Source organism: Narcine bancroftii, chromosome 1 (assembly GCF_036971445.1).
Source record: "Narcine bancroftii isolate sNarBan1 chromosome 1, sNarBan1.hap1, whole genome shotgun sequence".
NCBI classification, from domain to species: Eukaryota; Metazoa; Chordata; class Chondrichthyes; order Torpediniformes; family Narcinidae; genus Narcine; species Narcine bancroftii.
This window is the reverse complement of record NC_091469.1, coordinates 123431760-123452627: the sequence shown is the minus strand read 5'-3', so window position 1 is coordinate 123452627 and position 20868 is coordinate 123431760. Positions and strand designations below refer to the sequence as shown.

The 20868-nt window shown below is 38.9% G+C and overlaps 1 protein-coding gene across 1 annotated transcript in view; it reads right to left on the bottom strand.

Annotated features, from left to right (window-relative positions):
- pde8b (phosphodiesterase 8B) overlaps positions 1-20868 on the bottom strand; it is a 300182-nt gene that overhangs the window by 113528 nt on the left and 165786 nt on the right. The window contains exons 3-4 of the mRNA XM_069938086.1: positions 18234-18424; positions 13583-13642 (exon numbers count right to left, since the gene is read on the bottom strand). Coding sequence (XP_069794187.1) covers positions 13583-13642; positions 18234-18424 — 251 coding nt within the window. The remainder of the gene's footprint in view (positions 1-13582; positions 13643-18233; positions 18425-20868) is intronic.

Below are 20868 nucleotides of genomic sequence, written 5' to 3'. Positions count from 1 at the left end.
GTTGCTATCTGTTGTAGAAAAAGAAACTTAAACACAGAGGAATTACTGCTTAGGAAGCCTTTATTTTAAAAAGCCTGGTACCAGGGAGAGACCAGTGTCCTCTAAAAGCAAGGAATCAAGTCTCTGCTTAGCTACAGAACATTGCAGCTACATTTATGATCAGAATAACATGTGATAACAGGAACATTTGCAACTGAAAAAAACAAAGCTCTTTACAAATTGTGTCAGACATCCATCAACTTGAAGGTCATTAAAGCTTATCAAATCAGAGAAAGAACCAAAAATAAACTTGTGAGGAAGAATTCAGTACTCCCTGTTAGAGAGATAACACTGCCGAGCTTCACAGCGGACCGACTGAAGAGCCAGGGTGGGGGTTTTAGAACAGCAATTAGCCATTTGTTCTGGGAAGACAGTAAAGTTGCCTGTGAAACTTAATGTTCTTAGAGACTAAATAATAAAAGCAAATTGTGAAGCTTTAATTCATAAAATTTCCCGACATCTCACCAATAGATTCACTGGAAAGCTTCATGATTCTCAGGGTAGAGGAGTGAGCTATTGAGTGCTGCATAGGCAGCTCAGCACATCTTAAGGGTGCTGTGTGAGAAAGCCAACCTGCAAGTCAGCAGTAAGGTAAGATCGAGTGGGAGAGGGTCAGATGCTTAACCAGCTCAAGAATAATAATCACAACGGATGCAGTTATCCCGAAGAGGACGATTGATAAGAGAGGAACAATGGATGGTACGTTCACAATGTCTCCTTACTTGAATTTGAATGATGAAAAGAGTTCTGAAAATGGCGTAGGATTGAATTGCATAAGTGAGCATCCTCTCAACTGCGTTGACCAGGAATTTGGGCATCCTTTCCAGATTCAGGTGGATGTTGCATGAGGTGAACTTTGAGTATGCTAGACTCTAAGTATGTTTGTGTGGAAGAAAAAATTAGTAAAGAAAGTTTTAGTGGGTGACAAAGAGTAAAAAATAAGTTGTGTGCTGCCATTTTAAGTCTATTAATTGTTACACGGACGCTCAGTACGTTAAGCTGTGCGCTGCTGAATAAGACAGTAGACCCTCTGCATTCCATCACAGACTTTGAAATGTTTATTTTTGAATCAACCAATGACAGTTGCTTTCTCCCTTATATGGTGGATGGTCTCAGAACTTCAGTGTGTTGTGTGTCTATTTTTTGTATCTTTGTATAAATTAAACCGGCTGGTCCGTGCTCAGGCAGACCAGCCCAGTATTTTGGTGGGACTGTTCTCCAAGACACCTTGTAAATAAAAACTCTTTCTGAATCGACTCCATGGTGCCTCGGCCGAGTTATTTCATTATAAAACACTTTTCTCCGCAACAGAATCTGGCGCTGCGAGCAGGATCCCTTTTTAACAGAATCCATGAAGCCAGGGACTCAGGGAAGGAGTCCTGCGGAGGTGAGCTGGCGAAGGCCCTAGCCAAGATCCAGCTGAAATGGGGTGAGGCAGGCTCTCTTAGGAGAGTGACGAGGCTCTCGATCTAAATTGGGAATAATGGGGAATAATTAAGAGAAAAATAAGAGTATGGCCCAGGAACTGAGAACGCGGATCGAAGGAGGACCAGTGTGCACTCTTTTATATAGGGATCTAGAGTAAGTGTGTTTGTGGTGTGTTTGTGTATTTTTTCTTGTAACGTCTTCCTTTCCAGATTAGACCCGCTGAGAAACATTGGGAACAGGAATGGTAAACCAGCCAATTCTGGTTGAGCGGAGAAATCTGCTCCCGGTAAAAAGGAACAAAAACCGTCCATGACATTGAGCCGATCCACCAAGAAAAGAGCCCGCCAGCTGATTAAACGACAGCACTTGGTAGGAGATCCACTGCAGCCTTCGGGCTCGCTGGCGGACATCGTAATAAGAGAAATGGAGTTGGGACTATGTAATCCCATTCAGTGACAACCTGTACGGGTGGCATAAGGGTAGATGGCCATATGGGGGAACCTTTGACCTTTAATTGATTAGTGAAGCTGAGGATGATACGGAGGGAGGTGCTGGGGACCCTACTTGGGATCTAAAGTACTTCAGAAATTGTTTCAAGAAACGGAAAGAGGTGGCCGCAAGGCATCAAAAATCTAAAGTAAAACAGGAGGAGATAGCGGCCTCTTCTGATGAGAAAAAGGCGAAAACCCGACCCCCACCCTTGTATTATGAGTCCATCCCAAGCCAGATTCCACCATCCAAATGCCCCGTGTAATGGTGGGAAATACCCCCATCTTGAAATCCTGGACACCTGCTGAGGCCAGGGATATGATCAGTGCGGCCCCGATCCCATAAAGAAACCTGTCGCATTCTACCACTTGTTGCCACAAACCTGCACCCTTTATCATCCCCTCCCCGGTGATGTCCAGATGTTATTACAAGCTGCCTATGAGTCCCACTCCTTCCAAGTCCCTGTGGGGGAACAAGGGAACTGGAGGGGAAGTAACGACCTGGCTAGGGAAGGGAATGAATCCATGGAGCATTGGTTAGAACATAGGGGAGAGAATGCGATCATGTAGAGCGCCCGGAAGCAAGCAGATATGCGAGTTGAACTGGCTACTTACAGAAAGATGGAGAAAATATGTTAGATTTTGTAGTCCACTTTAAAAATACATAGGAAGAAAATGCAGGGGTGCAGATAGACGGACCCGAGACCTCGGCCATGACCATCAAGACCCTGTTAAATTGTACGTTACCCCAAAATGCAAAAAGTTATAAAATGAGGCAGCTCTAATGGCAAGCCCAAGGATGGCAGGACACTGTTACTTTGCTAGCCAACATGGATAGGGAGGGCCTTTTTCCCCAGAAAGAGAAAAGGACAGGACAATTTTATGTCCAGGCCAGATTGAATAAGAAAAAGAACCCACCTAGTTCAGGAAGGATATGGGACAGATCACAGGACCAGTGTATGGCCTGCAGAAAGATAGAACACTGGGCAAGGGACTACTGGACCAGCACACAGAAGAGACCCTGGCCAAACGGTGGTAGCCAAGAGAGGGGTGAGCAAACACAATATGGAGGCAATCCTTTTGCGGGAGCTGGAAATTGGCAGCAGCCATGTTTTCCTTTCCAGCAGCCCAACCCATAGGGGGGCCCGAAAGGAATGGTGGTTCAGGCCCCCCCTGCTCCAGCTGACTTCCAACGAGATGGCACAACCCATGCTTAAAGTTAAAGTGAGTAACGAGTAGCATTATATGCCGGTGGATACCGGAGCCACCATGTCATCTGTGCCACCTTCCACGGGTTTAATCCCTAGTCAACAAACTGTAAACAGCATTGAAGTGTCCAGTATTCTGATGACGGATTACCTCTCCCAAACTACTCCACTCTCTGTGGAAGGCCGTGAAATTGACGACGCCATTATTATTTCACCCATGACCCCAATACCTATTCTAGGGCGTCAAGCCCTCTGCAAATTGAACACAACTCTCTACTGTACCGGGATGGGATGTTTATTCAGCTGCCTGCTGACAAAGGGTACCGTTTGATGCACACTGTGTTACCTGCATCACAAGATGCCTCCCAAAGTTCCACACATCTTAGCTGGTGGCTGAGTCAAGATTCCACAATCCGCATAATGAAATTCCTCCATGCACTTGTAGACGTAGTACGACAGGCCGACCCCCAGTCGCCCCTAGGAGGGTTAGCAGCATTTATACAGATAGTGATGGTGGTGCAGAACTTACATGTCACAGCAATTTATGTCAAACTGGGGAATCAGTTACCCCACGGCCAGACATGCCAGAAACGGATAAACTACTGGTGGGGAAAAGACTATTTTTTGGGCCAGAAGGGATAGGCTTTGAGGTAGAATTGAACACTGGTCAAAGGGAGGCTTTCCTTTTGCCAGACGCAGCCCCCCATTTCATGTTAGCCATCTGAAAACCCCATTAGCCGGAAGAAATAGGGAGAATAGTAAAAAGACTGATTGACAGAGACGATTGGATTAAGGATCCACTCCATTGGGCAGTGAGGGCCGGTGAAAGCTATGCTGACCTGTGCACGATGGACGGAGATCATCGTACAACTGTCTTTTTCCACACCCCAGACAGTGGAAGTATAGAATTAGAGGAGATAGAAGCGTACATCTACTTTGAGAGATCGTGCCCACCGAGACAAGTCACTTACTGCTGGCCCACAGCCCCAACGACAGTATCCCTGTAACAAACTCAACTACATGAACAGTGTGGTTTTAAAAAATGCACAACCTCCGTAAAATGTATAATCATATAAACTTAACACAAGGAAGTTTCAGAATCAAAAGGAAATTCCCTCTTCCAAATATCAGAAGGGGTTGTGAAGTCCTTTCAACAGAAAACTTAGGATGCTTTTAATAAATTCCTGAGAATACTGAGATATGAAATATATTTGATAAATCTACCCAGATATGGGAAGAATAGAGAGACCAGGAGCCATATTTGAAATTTGTTTATGTCATTCCTCTGCACAAATTCTGATGAGTCCTTGTGTTTCTAAAATCTGTGTTTCCCGTTCCATTTATTAAAACTTCAGTTGAAAACCAAAGCTGGAAGTGATAGAGATCTCTAACAACATTTTTTTCAGAGAGGTTAGAGGAAGGAAATTCATCTCTTTGAATGTGTGCATTGTGAGTGTAAGAGAGTTCACGATGGAATTGTCATATTCTGGTTCCAACTAACCAAGCCAGCCCGGGGTTGTGGGTTTTGTGTAGGTGAGGGTAACTGTAATGCCCATGAAAATCAGATGACAGAAGACCATTACTTTTGTTTCTCCTTCTAAGGAGTGCTATGGGCTCAGAGGACCCCAAAACCCAGCAGCAATAGAATTTTACCAAGACAAATGGTTACTTAAACAAAAGTTACTTTTAATTTACTTTAAACATAAAAACAGGATCAAACTTTAATTATTACTATTAATTTAACCTAACTTAACCCCCTTCTAATTCTAAGCACACGTGTATGTAATGTGTATATAAGTTCAAAAAAAATTATTTGATTCACAGTCCAATCTCACCTCACTCCTCCAAGTTCACTGGTGTCAAGCAATTCTTATACTGTGCGCATAATTTAATATTTATGAATTTCGCCAGGCTTTGGTGCTTGAAAGGTAAATGGTTACCGCTCAGGAAGGTTCTTGTTGGTTATCAGAGAGAGATTTGCTGCTCATTGGACACAAACTGATTCCTTCCGATCAGTCACTTCAGTGTCTTGCCAAAGAAATTTGCCCCATCAGGGTTTTCCAAATAATAACCTCTTTCTTTCAGGTCACCACAGAGTTCATTTTCTGTTTCCCTTATTTCAAGTGAAACATTATACAGCCAGTCATCTCCTCTTGTATGGACCACAAGGGCTTTGATCAGGCTGAACTAAGAACTCACAACCCGTCTTCAAAATGTTTTTTTTTCCAGTTCCAGCTGTTGCTGCTGAACAGTAGAACTGAATTCTCTCTCTCTCTCTCTCTCTCTCTCTCTCTCTCTCTTTCAGAGAAGACCACTTTTCCCTCTTAGAACTGCAAACTGCATTCTAACACACTGTTGAACTGGACCTAATCTTCTGAGTCCATTAATTTGTTGCTTTCCAAAACAATAATTCATGACTCCACAGCATGTTCAATTAACATCTACTTGTGAAGTCTCTATAGATATTCTTCAAAGCTTTTGCAAAGGCACTCGGAGCCTGGACTGTCTAGCTTGAGCAGAGCATTTTAAATAAGATCTGTTTTGAAGTGTTTGTATCTGTAAGTGACCTAACAAAAAAACCCACAATTTATTTTCCAAAAGCATATCTATATACAATATAAAATATAACATAATCTTCACACTTTTCCCCATAGAAAGGAATTTTAACTCTTGAATTAAAATTCAGTTATAACTAAACTGACTTTAAAATCACTAAAGACATAACAATAACAATGTTATAACAATGTAACCAAATGTTGAGAATATATATTTCTATACATGATCAATTTTAACATCTTGACAATCTGCTATCACATTATTTGTACCTCTGATATGATTTATTTGCAGATTATTTTCTTTCAATATTAAACTCCAGTTTAAAAATCTTCTGTTTTTATTCTTCATTTTATTAAAAAACACCAGAGGATTGTGGTCAGTAAATATCACAATTGGTTCATGAGTGATACCGAGATATATATCAAAATTCTGCAGAGCAAATATTATAGACAACAGTTCCTTCTCAATAGTGGAATAGTTCCTTTGATGAACATTGAATTTGTTTGAATGGTAGGCAACTGGATGGTCAATTTCATCATGTTTTGTAACAAAACTGCACCTTCTGCCCCCTCACTGGCATCTACTGCTAAAGAAAATCCTCTGTCAAAATCAAGAGATTTTAAAACAGGGTAAAGGCATAGCATCTCCTTTAAATTTTCTAAAGATCTCTGACAAACTTCAGTCCACACAAATTTCTCCCCTTTCTTCAAAAGATTGATTAAAGGAAGAGCAACTTCAGCAAAATTTCTAAAAAATTTACTATAATATCCTGCTGTTCGTTAAAACCTTCTCACTGCTTTCTTGCCATTGGGAATAGGAAACTCAGAAATTACATTCACCTTAGCTTGAATAGGTGCAACTTTGCCATGACCAACTACATGACCCAAGTATGTTACAGTGGCATTTGCAAATTGACTTTTTGCTAAAATTAACAGTTAAGTTTGCTTTGGATAATCTTGCAAACAATTTGTCCAATTCCCTTAGATGTTCTTCCCATGTGTCGCTTTTTGTGACCAAGTCATCAACATAAGCATCTGTATGTGTTAACCCTTGGATTACTGAATTAATCATCCTTTGCAATGTTGCAGGGGCATTTTTGATGCCAAAAGGTAACACGTTATACTCACATAAACTGGATGGAGTTACAAAAGCTGAAATATTCTTTCCTCTCTCAGTTAAAGGCACACACCAGTAACCCTTCAACAAATCCAACTTAGTAAGAAATTTAGCTTTGGCAATTTTATCAATAAAGTTATCTATTCTTGGAATGGGGATAAGCATCTGCTTTAGTTACTGAATTAGCCTTCCTGTAATCTGTAGAGAACCTAACAGTTCCATCTGCTTCAGGCACCAAAACACAAGGAGAACTCCAATCTGAGTTCAAAGGTCTAATAATATAATTTTTCAACATATATTGCACCTCATGATCCATGATCCATGATTTTACTCTATATTATTCTATATTTTATTCTATATGGGTGTTATTTATTGGGACTTGCCTCTCCCACGTCCATGTCATGATAAATCACTGATGTCCATTTTTGACACATCAGGAAACAAATTTGCATATTTCAAAATTAATTATTTCAAATGCATCTGTTCTTGTGACTTAAGATTGCCTAACTTTTCCACCAGATTTTGCAAAATTGCTGAGTTAGACAGGAGCACAGGAACCATGGTTTCTTTAAGGTTACCCTCACAAGATTCTGTTTCTATAATCTTGTGATCCATAACTTCCTCAACCCTATCAACAACTAACACCTCTGACACAGACTGTTCTCCACTACCTTTTTCCTCTCAATAAGGTATCATTAACAATTTACCCTTCAAATAATATCCACAGGCCATTTCTTTAATCTCATTTACAGCTTTGTCCCTTAAATCACTAAGATTAGCTTCTGCCTTCTGCTGCTGAATTAACTCTTTCCCTGACAAAGAGAAATCCTTACTCTCACAATTAATGTGCTCTTTAAAGACTATTTCAGAAGTACTGGGTAAGATTCTATCAATTGGATCTTCCTCTGCTCTCATAATTTTATTAGACAAAGACCTTGTTACAGCACATGTAGGATATATCTCACAATCCTCTTCAATGTCATCCTCACTAAGCTGATTTGTTAATCTCAAAACTGACCCAACTTTATCCTCTGCCAAATCATTCCCTAATAAAAATGAGACTCCCTGCATGAGTAACTTTGAAATAACTCCTACTACAACAGGTCCTTTAACTAATTCTGAATTCAGCACTATGTTGTGAAGAGATATTGACTCCACCACACCTCCAACACCTCTAATCAAAGTCGTCTTCCCATGTCGGTCTTTTGATCAAGAATTAAAACATTCTCCAACAACAGTGACTGGGCAGCCCCAGTATCTCTAAGAATTTTAACTGGAACCTGTGTTTCTCCCTCCTTTACTGAAACCAAGCCCTCTGACACAAAAGGTTTGAAAATATCCATAACACCCTTACCAGGTTTGGAAAATCTGTTCTCGTTAAATACAACTGTCTGAATACCTCCTTTTCTCATCTCCTTTTCAACACTAAACAATTTGTGATAACATGACCAGGTTTCTTACAAAAATGACATACAAATCCAGAAGTTATGTCCTTTTCCACCTTACCTTCATCTTTTCTCTTAACATTCTCTCCAGACTTAATTTCAGGCTTACTAATCTGTTCCACATTAACCCTCTGAACAGGCTTATTAATCTGTTCCACATACTATTCTGGAATTTGTTTTTGTGAATCAGGGCATATTCATTCGCTAACCTTGCCTTTGTTGTCACGTTCCCACGACTCCCTCATCCAAGTATAATCTCATTTGGAACACACCTTTTAATTTCTTCAATTAATCTCAATTCTCTCAATCTGTCAAAATCATTATTTATTCCTTTTGGGGCGCACCAACCCAGAGCAAAACCCATACAAGATTGGTTCCATATTTTTACCAAGCTCCTAAATTTTCATCTATATGTTTCTGAAACCAACTCATAAGCTTTCAAAACTGCTTGTTTAACAGTATCATAATTTGCCACTTGCTCTGAAGTTAAACTAGAGCATGCAATTTGTGCTTTTCCCATCAATACACTTTGGAGCACAAGAGGCCATTTTTCTTTTGGCCATCTCGAGCTCTCAGCAACCTTTTCAAAAGCTGAAATTATGTATCTATATCTCCCTTATCAAAAGGAGGAATTAGATTCTACTAGTAAAAAGCCTCTCCCCAGGAGTTACAGCCTCAATTCTCTTACCTACCCCCATCTCAATTTTTAACTTTTCTAATTGAAACTGACTGTCCCAAGTCATATTTTCTTTGTCTTTCATCTTCCTCCCTCCATTTTTCAGCTTCCTCGAACTCATATATTCTCAGTTTTTCAGCCTCCTCTGTCTCATTTTGTTGCTTCTGCAACTCAAAGTTCCATTTCTCTCTTTCTTCTTCCACCCTCAATTTCTTCAATTCCAATTGCAATTCAACAGATCTATCCTCTGGAAAATTTTCTAAGTTATTCTCAACAAATTTTCCGTCACCTACATAATATTTCACTATAATCCTCTGTATTTGTATTTTCCTCATCCAATGCTTGACTTCAGTCAGTTTTAATGTCTTAGCAGTGACCATCAGTTCCTCTTTTCTCTTGCTCTTCAGGTGATGGTTGTGACAAAAATGTATCAACATCCATTGTTGCTGTTTTTCACACACAAGCTTTAAATTAGCTTGGAAAAAAACAATTAACTAACAAATCCCAAAACTCCCATTTTCAATCTGAAAACCCAGCAACAATAGATTTTCACCAAGACAAATGGTTACTTAAACAAAAGTTACTTTTAATTTACTTTAAACATAAAAATAGGATTAAACTTTAATTATTACTATTAACTTAAACTAACTTAACCCCCTTCTAATTCAAAGTGCATGTGTATGTAATGTGTATATAAGTTCAAAAAAAGTTATTTGATTCACAGTCCAATCTTACTTCTCACTCCACCAAATTCACTGATATCAGACAATTCATACTGTGCACAGAATTTAACATTTATGAATTTCACCGGGCTTTGGTGCTTGAAAGGTAAATGGTTACCATTCAGGAAGGTTCTTGTTGGTTTTCAGAGAGAGATTTGTTGCTCATTGGACATACACTGTTTCCTTCTGATCAGCCACTTCAGTGTCTTGCCAAAGAAACTTGCCCAATCAGGTTTTTCCAGATGATAACCTCTTTCTTTCAGATCACCACAGAGTTCTTTTCCTGTTTCACTTATTTCAAGTGAAACATTATGCGGCCAGCCATCTCCTCTTATATGGAGCACAAGGGCTTTGACCAGGCTGAACTAAGAACTCACAACCCGTCTTCAAAATGGGGGTTTTCCACAAGCTTGCCAGCTTGTCCTGTTCCAGTCCCTGCTGTTGCTGCTGAACTGTAGAACTGTGGACCTGAATCTGTCTCTCTCCTTCTCTCACAGAAAACCACATGACCATCTTAGAACAGCAAATTGCATTCATCTACTTGTGAAGTCTCTATAGGCATTCTTCAGAGCTTTTGCAAAGGCACTTGGAGCCTGGAGTCTGGCTTGAGCTGAGCTCAAGCATTTTAAATTAAATCTGTTTTGAAGTGTTTGTATCTATGTGTAACTAACTAAAAATCCCACAATTTATTTTCCAAAAGTATATCTATATACAATATAAAATATAACATAATCTGTCACAGGAGAAATTGAGACATATGTGGTCTTTTGGGCAATCTTAAGGCGTCCCATACTGTAAAAGGGCTGGATGACTTGAAGTTTGTCAAATGTGTTCAGAAAAGTTTTCTAAATCATTATATAGAAGTATCAGCGAGGGAGAGTGTAATACTGGATCTCTTATTGAGGATCGAGACAGGACAGGTGAGAGAAGTATGTGTAGGGGAACATTTTGGGTCCAGTGATCAAGTTAATTTCAAGTTAATTATGGAGAAGGAAAAGTTTTGGCCTCAGGTTGTAATTCTAAACTGGAGAAAGGCCAATTTTGAGGGAATGAAGAAGGGTCCAGCATGAATGGATTGGGGTAAGTTGTTTTATGGCGAGGACATGCTAGTTAAAAGTGAAAGACTTTAAAAGGTGAAATTTTGAGAGTACAGACTTTGTATGTTCCTGTCAGGATTAAAGGCATTGTTAACAGGCAAAGGGAGCCTTGGTTTTTGAGGGATATTAGGAATCTGGTTTGGAAGAAGAGTGAGGTGTATACAGGTATAGGCAACACAGAGCAAATGAGGTATGTGAGGAGAATAAAAATGCAAGAAAAAACAAGAAAGAAATCAGAAAGGCTAAAAGAAGACATGAGGTTGCTTTGTCTGGTGAAGAAAAATCCTAAGGGTTTGTACAGGATTATGAAAAACAAAAGGATTGTAAGGGAATAAAATGGTCCCCTTGAAGATCAGAGTGGTCAGATTTGTACAGAGATGGTTGAGCTTAAAATTTTTTTTACGTCAGTATTTACTCAGGAAACTGGCACAGTGTTGTGGGAAGTTAGGCAAACAAGCAGTGAGGTCATGGGACCTGTACAGATTAAAGAGCAGGAGATGCTTGCAGTCTTAAAGCAAATAAGGGTGGATAAATCCCCAGGATCTGACAAGATATTCCCTCGGACCTTGATGGAGGCCAGTCTAAAAATTACAGGGGCTCTGGAAGAAACATTTAAAATGTCTTTAGCCATGTGTGAGGTGCTGGAGGATTGGAAGGTAGCTCACGTTGTTCCATTGTTTAAAAAAGGTTCCAAAAGTAATCCTGGAAATTATAGGCTGGTGAGCCTGATGCCACTGGTAGGTAAATTATTAAAAGGTTGCAAGGTGTTCTAAAAGGTTGGATATGCAGATATTTGGATAGATAGGGACTGATTAGGGATAGTCAACATGGCTCTGTGCATGGTAGATTGTTTTTAACCAATCTGATAGAGCTTTTCAAGGAGGTTACCAGAATAGATGATGATGGAAGGGCTGTAGATGTTGTCTACATGGACTTTGACAAGGTCCCACATGGAAGGTTAGTCAAAACAGTTCAGAAGCTCAATATTCATGGTGATGTAGTAAAATGGATTCAACAGTGGCTTTACAGGAAAAGCCAGAGAGTGGTGGTGGAAGATGGCTTCTCAGACTGGAGGCTTGTGACTAGTGGTATGCCTCAGGGATTGCTGCTGGGACCACTGTTGTTTGTCAACTTTATCAATGATCTGGATGACAATGTAAATTGGATCAGCAAGCTTGCTGATGACACAAGATTGGAGGTGTTGTGCACAGCAAGGACAGCTTTCAAAGCTAGCATAGAGATCTTGACCAGTTGGAAATATAGGCTGCAAAATTCCAGATGGAATTTAATACAAATTAATGTGAGGAGCTACATTTTGGAAGGGCAAACTAAGAAAGGGCATACACAGTAAATGGTAGGGCAGTGAGGAATGTGGTTGAACAGGGGGGATTTGGGTAAACAGATATATAATTTCCTGAAAGTCGCGTTACAAGTAGATAGGGTTTTAAAAAGAGTTTTTGGCATATTGACCTTCATTAATAAAAATTTTGAGTATATAAGCTGGAATGTTATGATGAAGTTGTGTAAGACATAAGTGTGGCCTAATTTGGAGTATTGTGTGCAGTTTTGGCCACCTAACTCCAGAAAAGATATTAATATGATTAAAAGGGTGCAGAGGAAATTTACTAGGATGTTGCCTGGACTTCAGGAACTGAGTTACAGGGAAAGGTTGAACAGGTTAGAACTTTATACCCCGGAGCATAGAAGAATGAGGGGAGATTTGATAGAGGTAATTAAAACTATGAGGGTTAAAGACAGAATCATTATTGAGAGTAGATGAGATACAAACCAGGGGGCATGGGTTACAAGGTTAGGGAAACATGAGGGGGATCTTCTTCACACAGAGAGTGGTGGGAGTGTGGAATGAGCCGCCATCTGAAGTGATGAACGTGGGCTCAATTTTAACATTTAAGAAGAATTTGGACAAGCACAAGGATGGGAGGGATATGGAGGCCTATGAACTTCATGCATATCAGTAGGACTAGCTAAACACAGACTAGCAAGGCTGAAGGGCCTGTAAGGTTCCATGGTTCTATGATCTCTACCTACAGAGGATTTTACAGCGTATTGAGCAGAATTTGTAGGAGGATCTGGACACATCCCTGTTTGTGCTACCCTCACAAGAGACAGAGCACCGTGCACATGATGGGCTCACCTGGCCTTACTGGTACCTTAAGGTATGAGTGGTGCCCCAAATTCTTGGTCACTGTATCAAAGCACATATTTTAGCTCCCCTTCTAGGAAACCATGTCTCCTTCAATTTGAACTAATGAGAAGTAAGTCTACACTTGAGCAGAACAATGCTACCACAGGCAATGCAGATGCCTCAGAGTTCCATTCTAACCTGTCTGTGTGGAGTTCCCAAGTTCTAGCTGTGACCACATGGATTTCCCTCCCCCCCCCCCCCCCACCCCAGTTACTTTGGTTTGTTCCCACCATCCAAAGCAAGGCTGGTAATTAGGTTAATTAATGCTATTTTGTTTACCCCTGGTAAAATTGTCTGGGAGTGCAGTGGAGCGTTAATGCGCCATGTAAAAGAGAATATGTCAGAAGGAAAAAAGTGGGGAATGGGCTCCCTGTTGTTAATAAATGTGAAAAAAATAAACACATAGATGGAAACATGCTGGCATTTCTCCCTGAGCAAAAGGAATGAGGTTCTAGCCAAGCAAGTTGGTTGAGACTGCAGGGAGTAATGTATGTGTTAATGTGCATCCATTATAATGTCTGGACATGGAGCAATTTGGGTTACTCCATTCTAAGCAGATACAGCAGCCATGCAGTGACATTGTGAAATATGAGGTACTTACATCTGGGGAACTACAACCAGAATGACTGTGCTTTCGCCAGGGATTGTAGCTCGAATTGACCTGGAGGAGAAAAAGCAAATTTGAAAACCTGGAAAAAACCAATTGCCCTCACGACAGAAGCCAGAACAACATAACTAGATGCATTCTCCTTGTCCTAGTTCTCCTCTTCCCTTTTCTCTTATATTGTGAACAATTATGGGATACTTATCGAAGGAAGAATGTATTGGCATTAGAGAGGGTCCAGCTGAGATTCACTAGAATGATCCATGCAAAGAGAAAGTTATCATATGAGGAGCATTTGACGGCTCTGTAACTGTATTCACCAATGAGCCACAAGACTCTTACCACCAGGTTCAGGAACAGTTGCTACCCCTCCACCATCAGATTCCTCAACAGAGACTCTTTTAACGACTTTTACCTTATTCTGTATTGAACAATTGGTTTGTTTACATTTCTTTCTTTGTTTACAGTTTTCTCTTTTGTTTACGTATCTTTTTCTTGATTATCACCAAGCAGAAATTCTGCCTGGCCAGCAGGAAAAATAATCTCAGTGTTGCATGTGATGCCATTTATGTACTCTGACAATAAATCTGAACTTTTGAGTTTAGAAAAATGAGGGGGGACATGCACACAAGGACTCAATACAGATCAATACCAACATCTCAGGGAGCTGCATTAAATGCTGCAAATTGTCAAAAATGGGAAATCAGTAAATTATCCAAATTAGATTCACACCAGGGTCTGAGATATTTAGTCTGTTGGGCACGCAGGGAGAAAAGGGGAATTGAGGTGAGCAGGCAAGCAGGCCAAGTTAGAGGATAAATTGTGATCTCACAAAATAACCTCAGATTTGGGGGTGGTGGGGGGTGGGGTGTAGTGGGAAAGTAAAAATAATGTGGCATGCACAGAACTTGGTGGGGCCGGACAGCAGATTTTCCACACAATTGGATGTTACTATTAAATAGTACCTAATGTTACACAATAGTATGGTAAAACCCCTGGTATCCAGCAGCTATGGGGATTGGTAGATGTCAGGTAAATTAATTTGTCGATTGCTTGAGATTCTGAGTTGTGTGATTGGTAAACTGCCACGAGGAGCACCAATTTTAAATTTATGTATCTTTTACCTATTTATCTTCTGCGGTTTTCTTTTTTTCTGGTTGCTTGAATTCTGGATAACGGGTATTTTACTGTTGAAATGTTCCAGTGAACTCGGTAAGTTTAAAGCATTTTGTACCCTGGTTTCAGCTACAAACCCACCATGTTCCTGATTGCTATGGAACTGGATACACTCATTATCTGCATCGAGACCAGCAATTCTCAACTTTTTTTTAACCTATTTCTTCCTTAGGACTCTGCTCAAAGTTTATGGACCCCCCCCCCCCATAGCTAAAATTTTAGCGAATAGATTGGCTAAATTTTTACCTAAGCTGATTCATATGGATCAGACAGGTTTTATAAAGAATAGATATGCCTCAGATAATATTTTATGTGTGATTAGTTTGATTAATAGATTTCGACAATCTTTAGACCATCCGTTGGTGGTATCTTTAGATGCTGAAAAAGTGTTTGATAGAGTTGAGTGGAACTTTCTGTTCAAAGTTTTGGAGAAATTCAAGTTTGGTCCTTTTTTTTATTGGTTGGATTAAGGCTTTATATAGTAAGCTGGTAGCTAGAGTACTGACGAATGGTTTGATTTCGGAACCGTTTAAATTGACCCGATCTACTCGTCAAGGTTGTCCTTTATCACCAGCTTTGTTTGCATTAATGATCAAACATTTGGCACAGTTGATAAGACAAAATACACAGATACAAGGTATGAGAGTTTTAGATGAGGAGTATAAAATTAATTTATTTGCTGATGATGTATTGGGGTATCTAACAAATCCAGCTCAATCACTTTCACATTTGAAGGAGTGTTTGATGCAATATGGATGTCTTTCTGGATATAAAGTTAAATGGGGAAAAAAGCGAAATATTACCCGTGAGTGAAGGAGATTATTCAGTTTATAAGAATATTCTTAATTTGAAATGGAGGGATCGAATTAAGTATTTGGGTATAATTTTGGATGTTAATTATCAATCTTTATATAAATTAAACTATGTTCCATTAATTAAAAAAATTAAAACTGATTTGATTAAATGGAAAGATTTGCCTATTAATTTATTGGGTAGAATAAATACAATTAAGATGAATATTTTTCCACATATGCAATATTTATTTCAATCTATTCCGTATTTAGTTGATAATATTTTTTATCGAGATTTAGGGAGTTTTTATGGAGAGGTAAATTTTCAAGAGTAGCCATGAATAAATTAACTTGGAAATATGAATTAGGGGGACTACATTTACCACATTTTCAAAATTATTATGAAGCAGCCCAATTTAAATTTATTAGTTCATTGATGGATTTGGAACGGCCCCCTAGTTGGGCCAAAATTGAGAAGGCAAATATCTCTGAATTTGAAATACATCAATTTTTGTTTAGATGGAATGTAAATTTGTTACAGCAACATAATGTGCCTATATTAAAACATTTAATGAAGTTATGGACAAAGAAAAAGAAAATGATAGGTTCTAGGGGTGAATTATTGGCCTTGACTCCATTGTACAATAATCAACTTATTTCTTTCTCAATACATAATCGAAGTTTATTACTTTGGAGATTTAAAGGTGTGGAAAATTTGGGAGATTGTTTTAAAGAAGGTAAATTTTTATCTTTTGACCAGATGAGAGATAGTTATGGTATTGATAAGAACTCTTTGTTTCTTTATTATCAAATTTGATCTTTGGTGAAACATGTGTTTGGTAGAGATATGATTTTACCTGAAATGACTAAATTTGAGACTTTTCTTATGAAGGTACCAGAGAAGGGTTATATTTCATTTATGTATCAAATATTACAGGATGGTATGGATAAAAAGGGTTGGGATAAAGCCAAAGCTAAATAGGAAGTGGATATTGGTTTTATTTTTTCTGAGGATGATTGGTTAGATATTTGTTATGATCATGTAACTAGACTGATAAATGCACGTTATGCAATGATTAATTATAATTTTTTACATCAATTATATTTAACACCTGAAAAACTAAAAAAGTATTGTTTTCATGAATCAGATTTGTGTTTTAGATGTGGTAACTTTGTTGAACTTTTTTTCATGCGGTTTGGTCATGTATACATATACAATCTTTTTGGAAGAAAGTTAAATTGTTTCTGGAATACCTGTATAAGATTAAAATACCTTTAGATCCGACAGTATTTTTATTGGGTAGTTTGCAACCTCTGAAAGGTTTGGGATTAGATAAGTTTTAACTTTCTTTTGTATATTGTTAGGTCTGTTTTGTTCATGAATGAGTGAGACAAACACCAGACTGAGTCGAAATCAGGGTTCTTTGTTCTTTATTACCGGATTGTAACACTTGCGACTAACCATGTTAGTCGGAGAATGCATTCTGCCGTTATCAGCAAAATGGTGATTTTTTATACCCTTGGATATGTGCTTAGAACATCATCATATCATTACTTGTCCAATGACTAAAACTGTTGCTATCCTTTCCCTGCTAGCTTCCTGCCTCTCAATCCATCAATGTCTCTCTTATCTTGTAAGTACAAGGATGCATTCACATCTTGTTACAGCCCTGTACATTCCCATCTCATGATGTTTTACCTAACAGGAGTACAAGGACACCTCCCCTTCTTGTTACAGCCCTGTACAGGGTAACTCCCTACACATTCCCATCTCATGATGTTTTACCTTACAATATTTAGCTTTATCTGTAACGAAAAAATGTATTGCTAGTACGTGGAAAGATACGACTATGATTGATATTAATAGATGGCATAATGAGATGAAATATTGTTTAATAATGGAAAAAATTAAATATGTTTTGTGTGATAATTATAGTTTCTTTATTAACAAGTGATTGTTATATTCAGAATATTTACATTTTGATTTACATTGATTAGATCTTAATATGTATGCTTAATTTTTCCTTAATATTTTTTTTCTCTCTTTATGGCTCTCCTTAGGAGAGTTGGCTGAAGTGGGGGGGGGGGGGTTCTTTTTTTTTCTTCTTCTTTCTTTTTTTATATATATAAAATATAACATTCATGTTTATGGTTTATTGTTATATATGTTACTTATTATCTGTACTTTGTACTTTGAACGAATAAATAAAGTTAAAAAAAGAATTATGGACCCCTTCGCTGGGAAGCAGTTGTTTTGGCTTCTTCCATACGTCTCTCATACCAATGACATAAAAAACATGTTTCAAAAAGTGCTTTGGCCCCCAGGGGGACATAAGGCCCCCTTTGAGAATGACAGTCGAGACATTGGCCCTTGATATAGTCCCCACTCCTGCCTCTGGCTGTACAGCCCGCTTGCACTCTGGTCCCCAGGATCCAGCTGTACTTCAGATCCATGGTTCTAACCCCAGCCCAGGCAGCACTGGACCATGGCTCTGGCTGCATGCCTCCTTTGCGTCAGTATTGCCAAACAATTGGATGTCATATTCTCAGTACCTTTCTTCTGGCCTCTATGGTTCGTGCTTCTCATGTTACAGCTTCAGACATTATCCTGATTCCGACATCCAAGGGACTGATGTGTTTGACTGACTGCAAATCATTAACAGAAGAGTCCTTTGGTTTACCTGCAAAGAGCTTCTGCATCAAAGTATTTGGTATATCTGTTGTCAATTATTATAATTTCATGATGTTTCTCCAGAAAGTGTTCCAGTGCCGACTCTGGTGTTGGTGCGATGTTGCACTTGTATCCAGCTTTATCACACGCCCACCAGAAGCCATCACTCTGTCTGTCCTCTTTACCAAAGACGAGCAAAACCTGCAAAAAATGGATGACGTCAGATGAGATTAAAATATTTAAAATGTAAGCTCGTTTAATTTACTACTCCATATCTCCTCTGAGACAGGTCTGAATCATGTAGAATTGTAAAAGTCCATTCAGCCCTTCAAACCTGGACCAACATTCAATACGATCAAGACTGATTAGACAACTTAAGAACCTCATTCCTGTAATTTCTCCATGCCCCTTGATCTCTTCAGCCATAAGGACCTTTTGAAAATACCTAACAAACTGACCTCAACAATTTTCTGTGGTAGGTAACTCAACACGTTCAATACTCTCTGAGCGAAGAGGTTTATCCCCATCTTGGTTCTAAACAAATTATCCCTTATCCTTAGAAAATGTCTTCTTGTTCTGAACTTCCCCAACATCAGGAACATTCTTCCTTCATCTAACCCAGTGGTTCTCAACCTTTTTCTTTCCACTCATATACTACTTTAAGTAATTCCTATGCCATCCATGCACTGTAATTAGTAAGGGATTGCTTAAGGTAGTATGTGGGTGGGAAGGGAAGGTTGAGAATCAATGCTCTAGACCCAAATGTTACTGAAATATTTTGCTTGAGAAAAATTGTCATTGGCCCATTTCCTTTGGAGTTATGAAACTGCACATAACGAGTCAATTAGGTACGATTAAAAAAGTGGTTTTCAAACTTTTTCTTTCCACCCACATTCCACCTTAAGCAATCCCTTACTAATCACAGAGCACCTATGGAATAGGGAATACTTAAAGTGGTATGTGAGTGGAAAGAAAAAGGTTTAGAAACACTGATCTAACCTGTCTAGTCCTGTCACAGTTTTATATGGTCATATGAGTTCCCCTCACACTCTTCTAAATTCTAATGAGCATAGCCCAAGCCTATCCAATCTTTCTTCATACATTGGTCCTGCCATAATAATTAATAAAAAGACTTAGTGTAAGCTGCAGCATTGCTGACTGAATATTGTAATAATTAATCTTGTACACTAAGTGAACCTCCATGATCCATATGACAGTTGAGGGTGCATTCATAGTATTAAGATAAGCACATTGCACTCATCTTGTGATTAATGAGATTCCACAGTGATCAAACTAGTTGCACCCAATGTCAGTCCCAGTGTTCCTGGTACAATTAGGGAATTAGAATATGACAAAATACAACTAAAAGTTGCACAAACCATGGAAGATCATATTTTTCCATCAAAGTGGTTTAACAGCAATCTTTTGTTCATTTCTGAAAGTGCAGTCCTGTTGAAGGGTGACACCTGGACATCAATCTGATTTCTATTTTCATGTGAGATTGAAAGGAACATGAGGACTCCACACATTAACATTGATCTCAATGTCTCTTGTGAGTGGAACTCTCCCCACCATCTGTATTCCTGCAGCCAGGATGACTGCTGGGTTAACCACTGTTGTAGTGGCTCAGGTTCAGAGGCCTCCCATGTGGAACCGCCAACTAGAACCTGAGCAAATCCAGTCCCTGGTGAACCAACATGTTTCCTGTTAAAACTCTGCTACATCTTTTGGGGATGCAATTCCTGCCAGCAACATGTATACAGGACTATTTACCCTTAAATACTAATAAAATTCAAAGAGTAAAGAGTTTGGCTTGCATCATTTATAAATGTTTACAGAGATATTTGGAATTCAAAATGTGCATTGGTTCTTACTGCTTTTCATTCCTCTCTGATTATAATTTACAAGGTTAGAACACCTGCTAAACCATAGATCTAATAATATCTTATAGTCCTTTAATAGGATATCTTTGGTGGCACAGTTAGTGTAGAGGTTAGTACAATCCTCTTACAGCACCAGCGATTGGGACTGGGGTTTGAATTCTGAGCTGACAATAAGGAGTTTTCCTCATGTCTGCGTCGATTTCCTCTGAGTGCTCCAGTTTCTATTTTAAAAAAATACCGGGGGCTGTAGATCAATTGGGTGTAATTGGGAAGCACGGACTCAAGGTCCGAAAAGGCCTGTTACTGTGCTGTTAAACTAGGTTTTTTTAAATCATAAAAAAGAAATGTATAACTAAGTTTATATTTGTCTTCACAAATTGACAGAAAATATTCCATTATGTTTCCATGTGTTTGATCCACCCAAAGATTCCTTTATGTCTGTGGTTCTTGATATATACAAATTCTCAGAACAGTGCCTAAACATTGAAGGTAATTCACAGGTTATTAAGATCATTCAGAGAATGTAATGGCACATTAAATATCCATTTAAAAAAATATATGATTTGGATTCATTTACTTAATGTATCTTTTCAAACATTTAATATAATTCCCATTCAAATTAAACACAGAAATGATTGTGTAAGTACACATGGGGCCGAATCCCATTCCTTGTTATTTCTTAATGCCAGTGAAAACATGTTTATGATGACAAGACAAAACACCAGCAACTATTGCAGGACGAAAAGATACCCCCTGATTTGT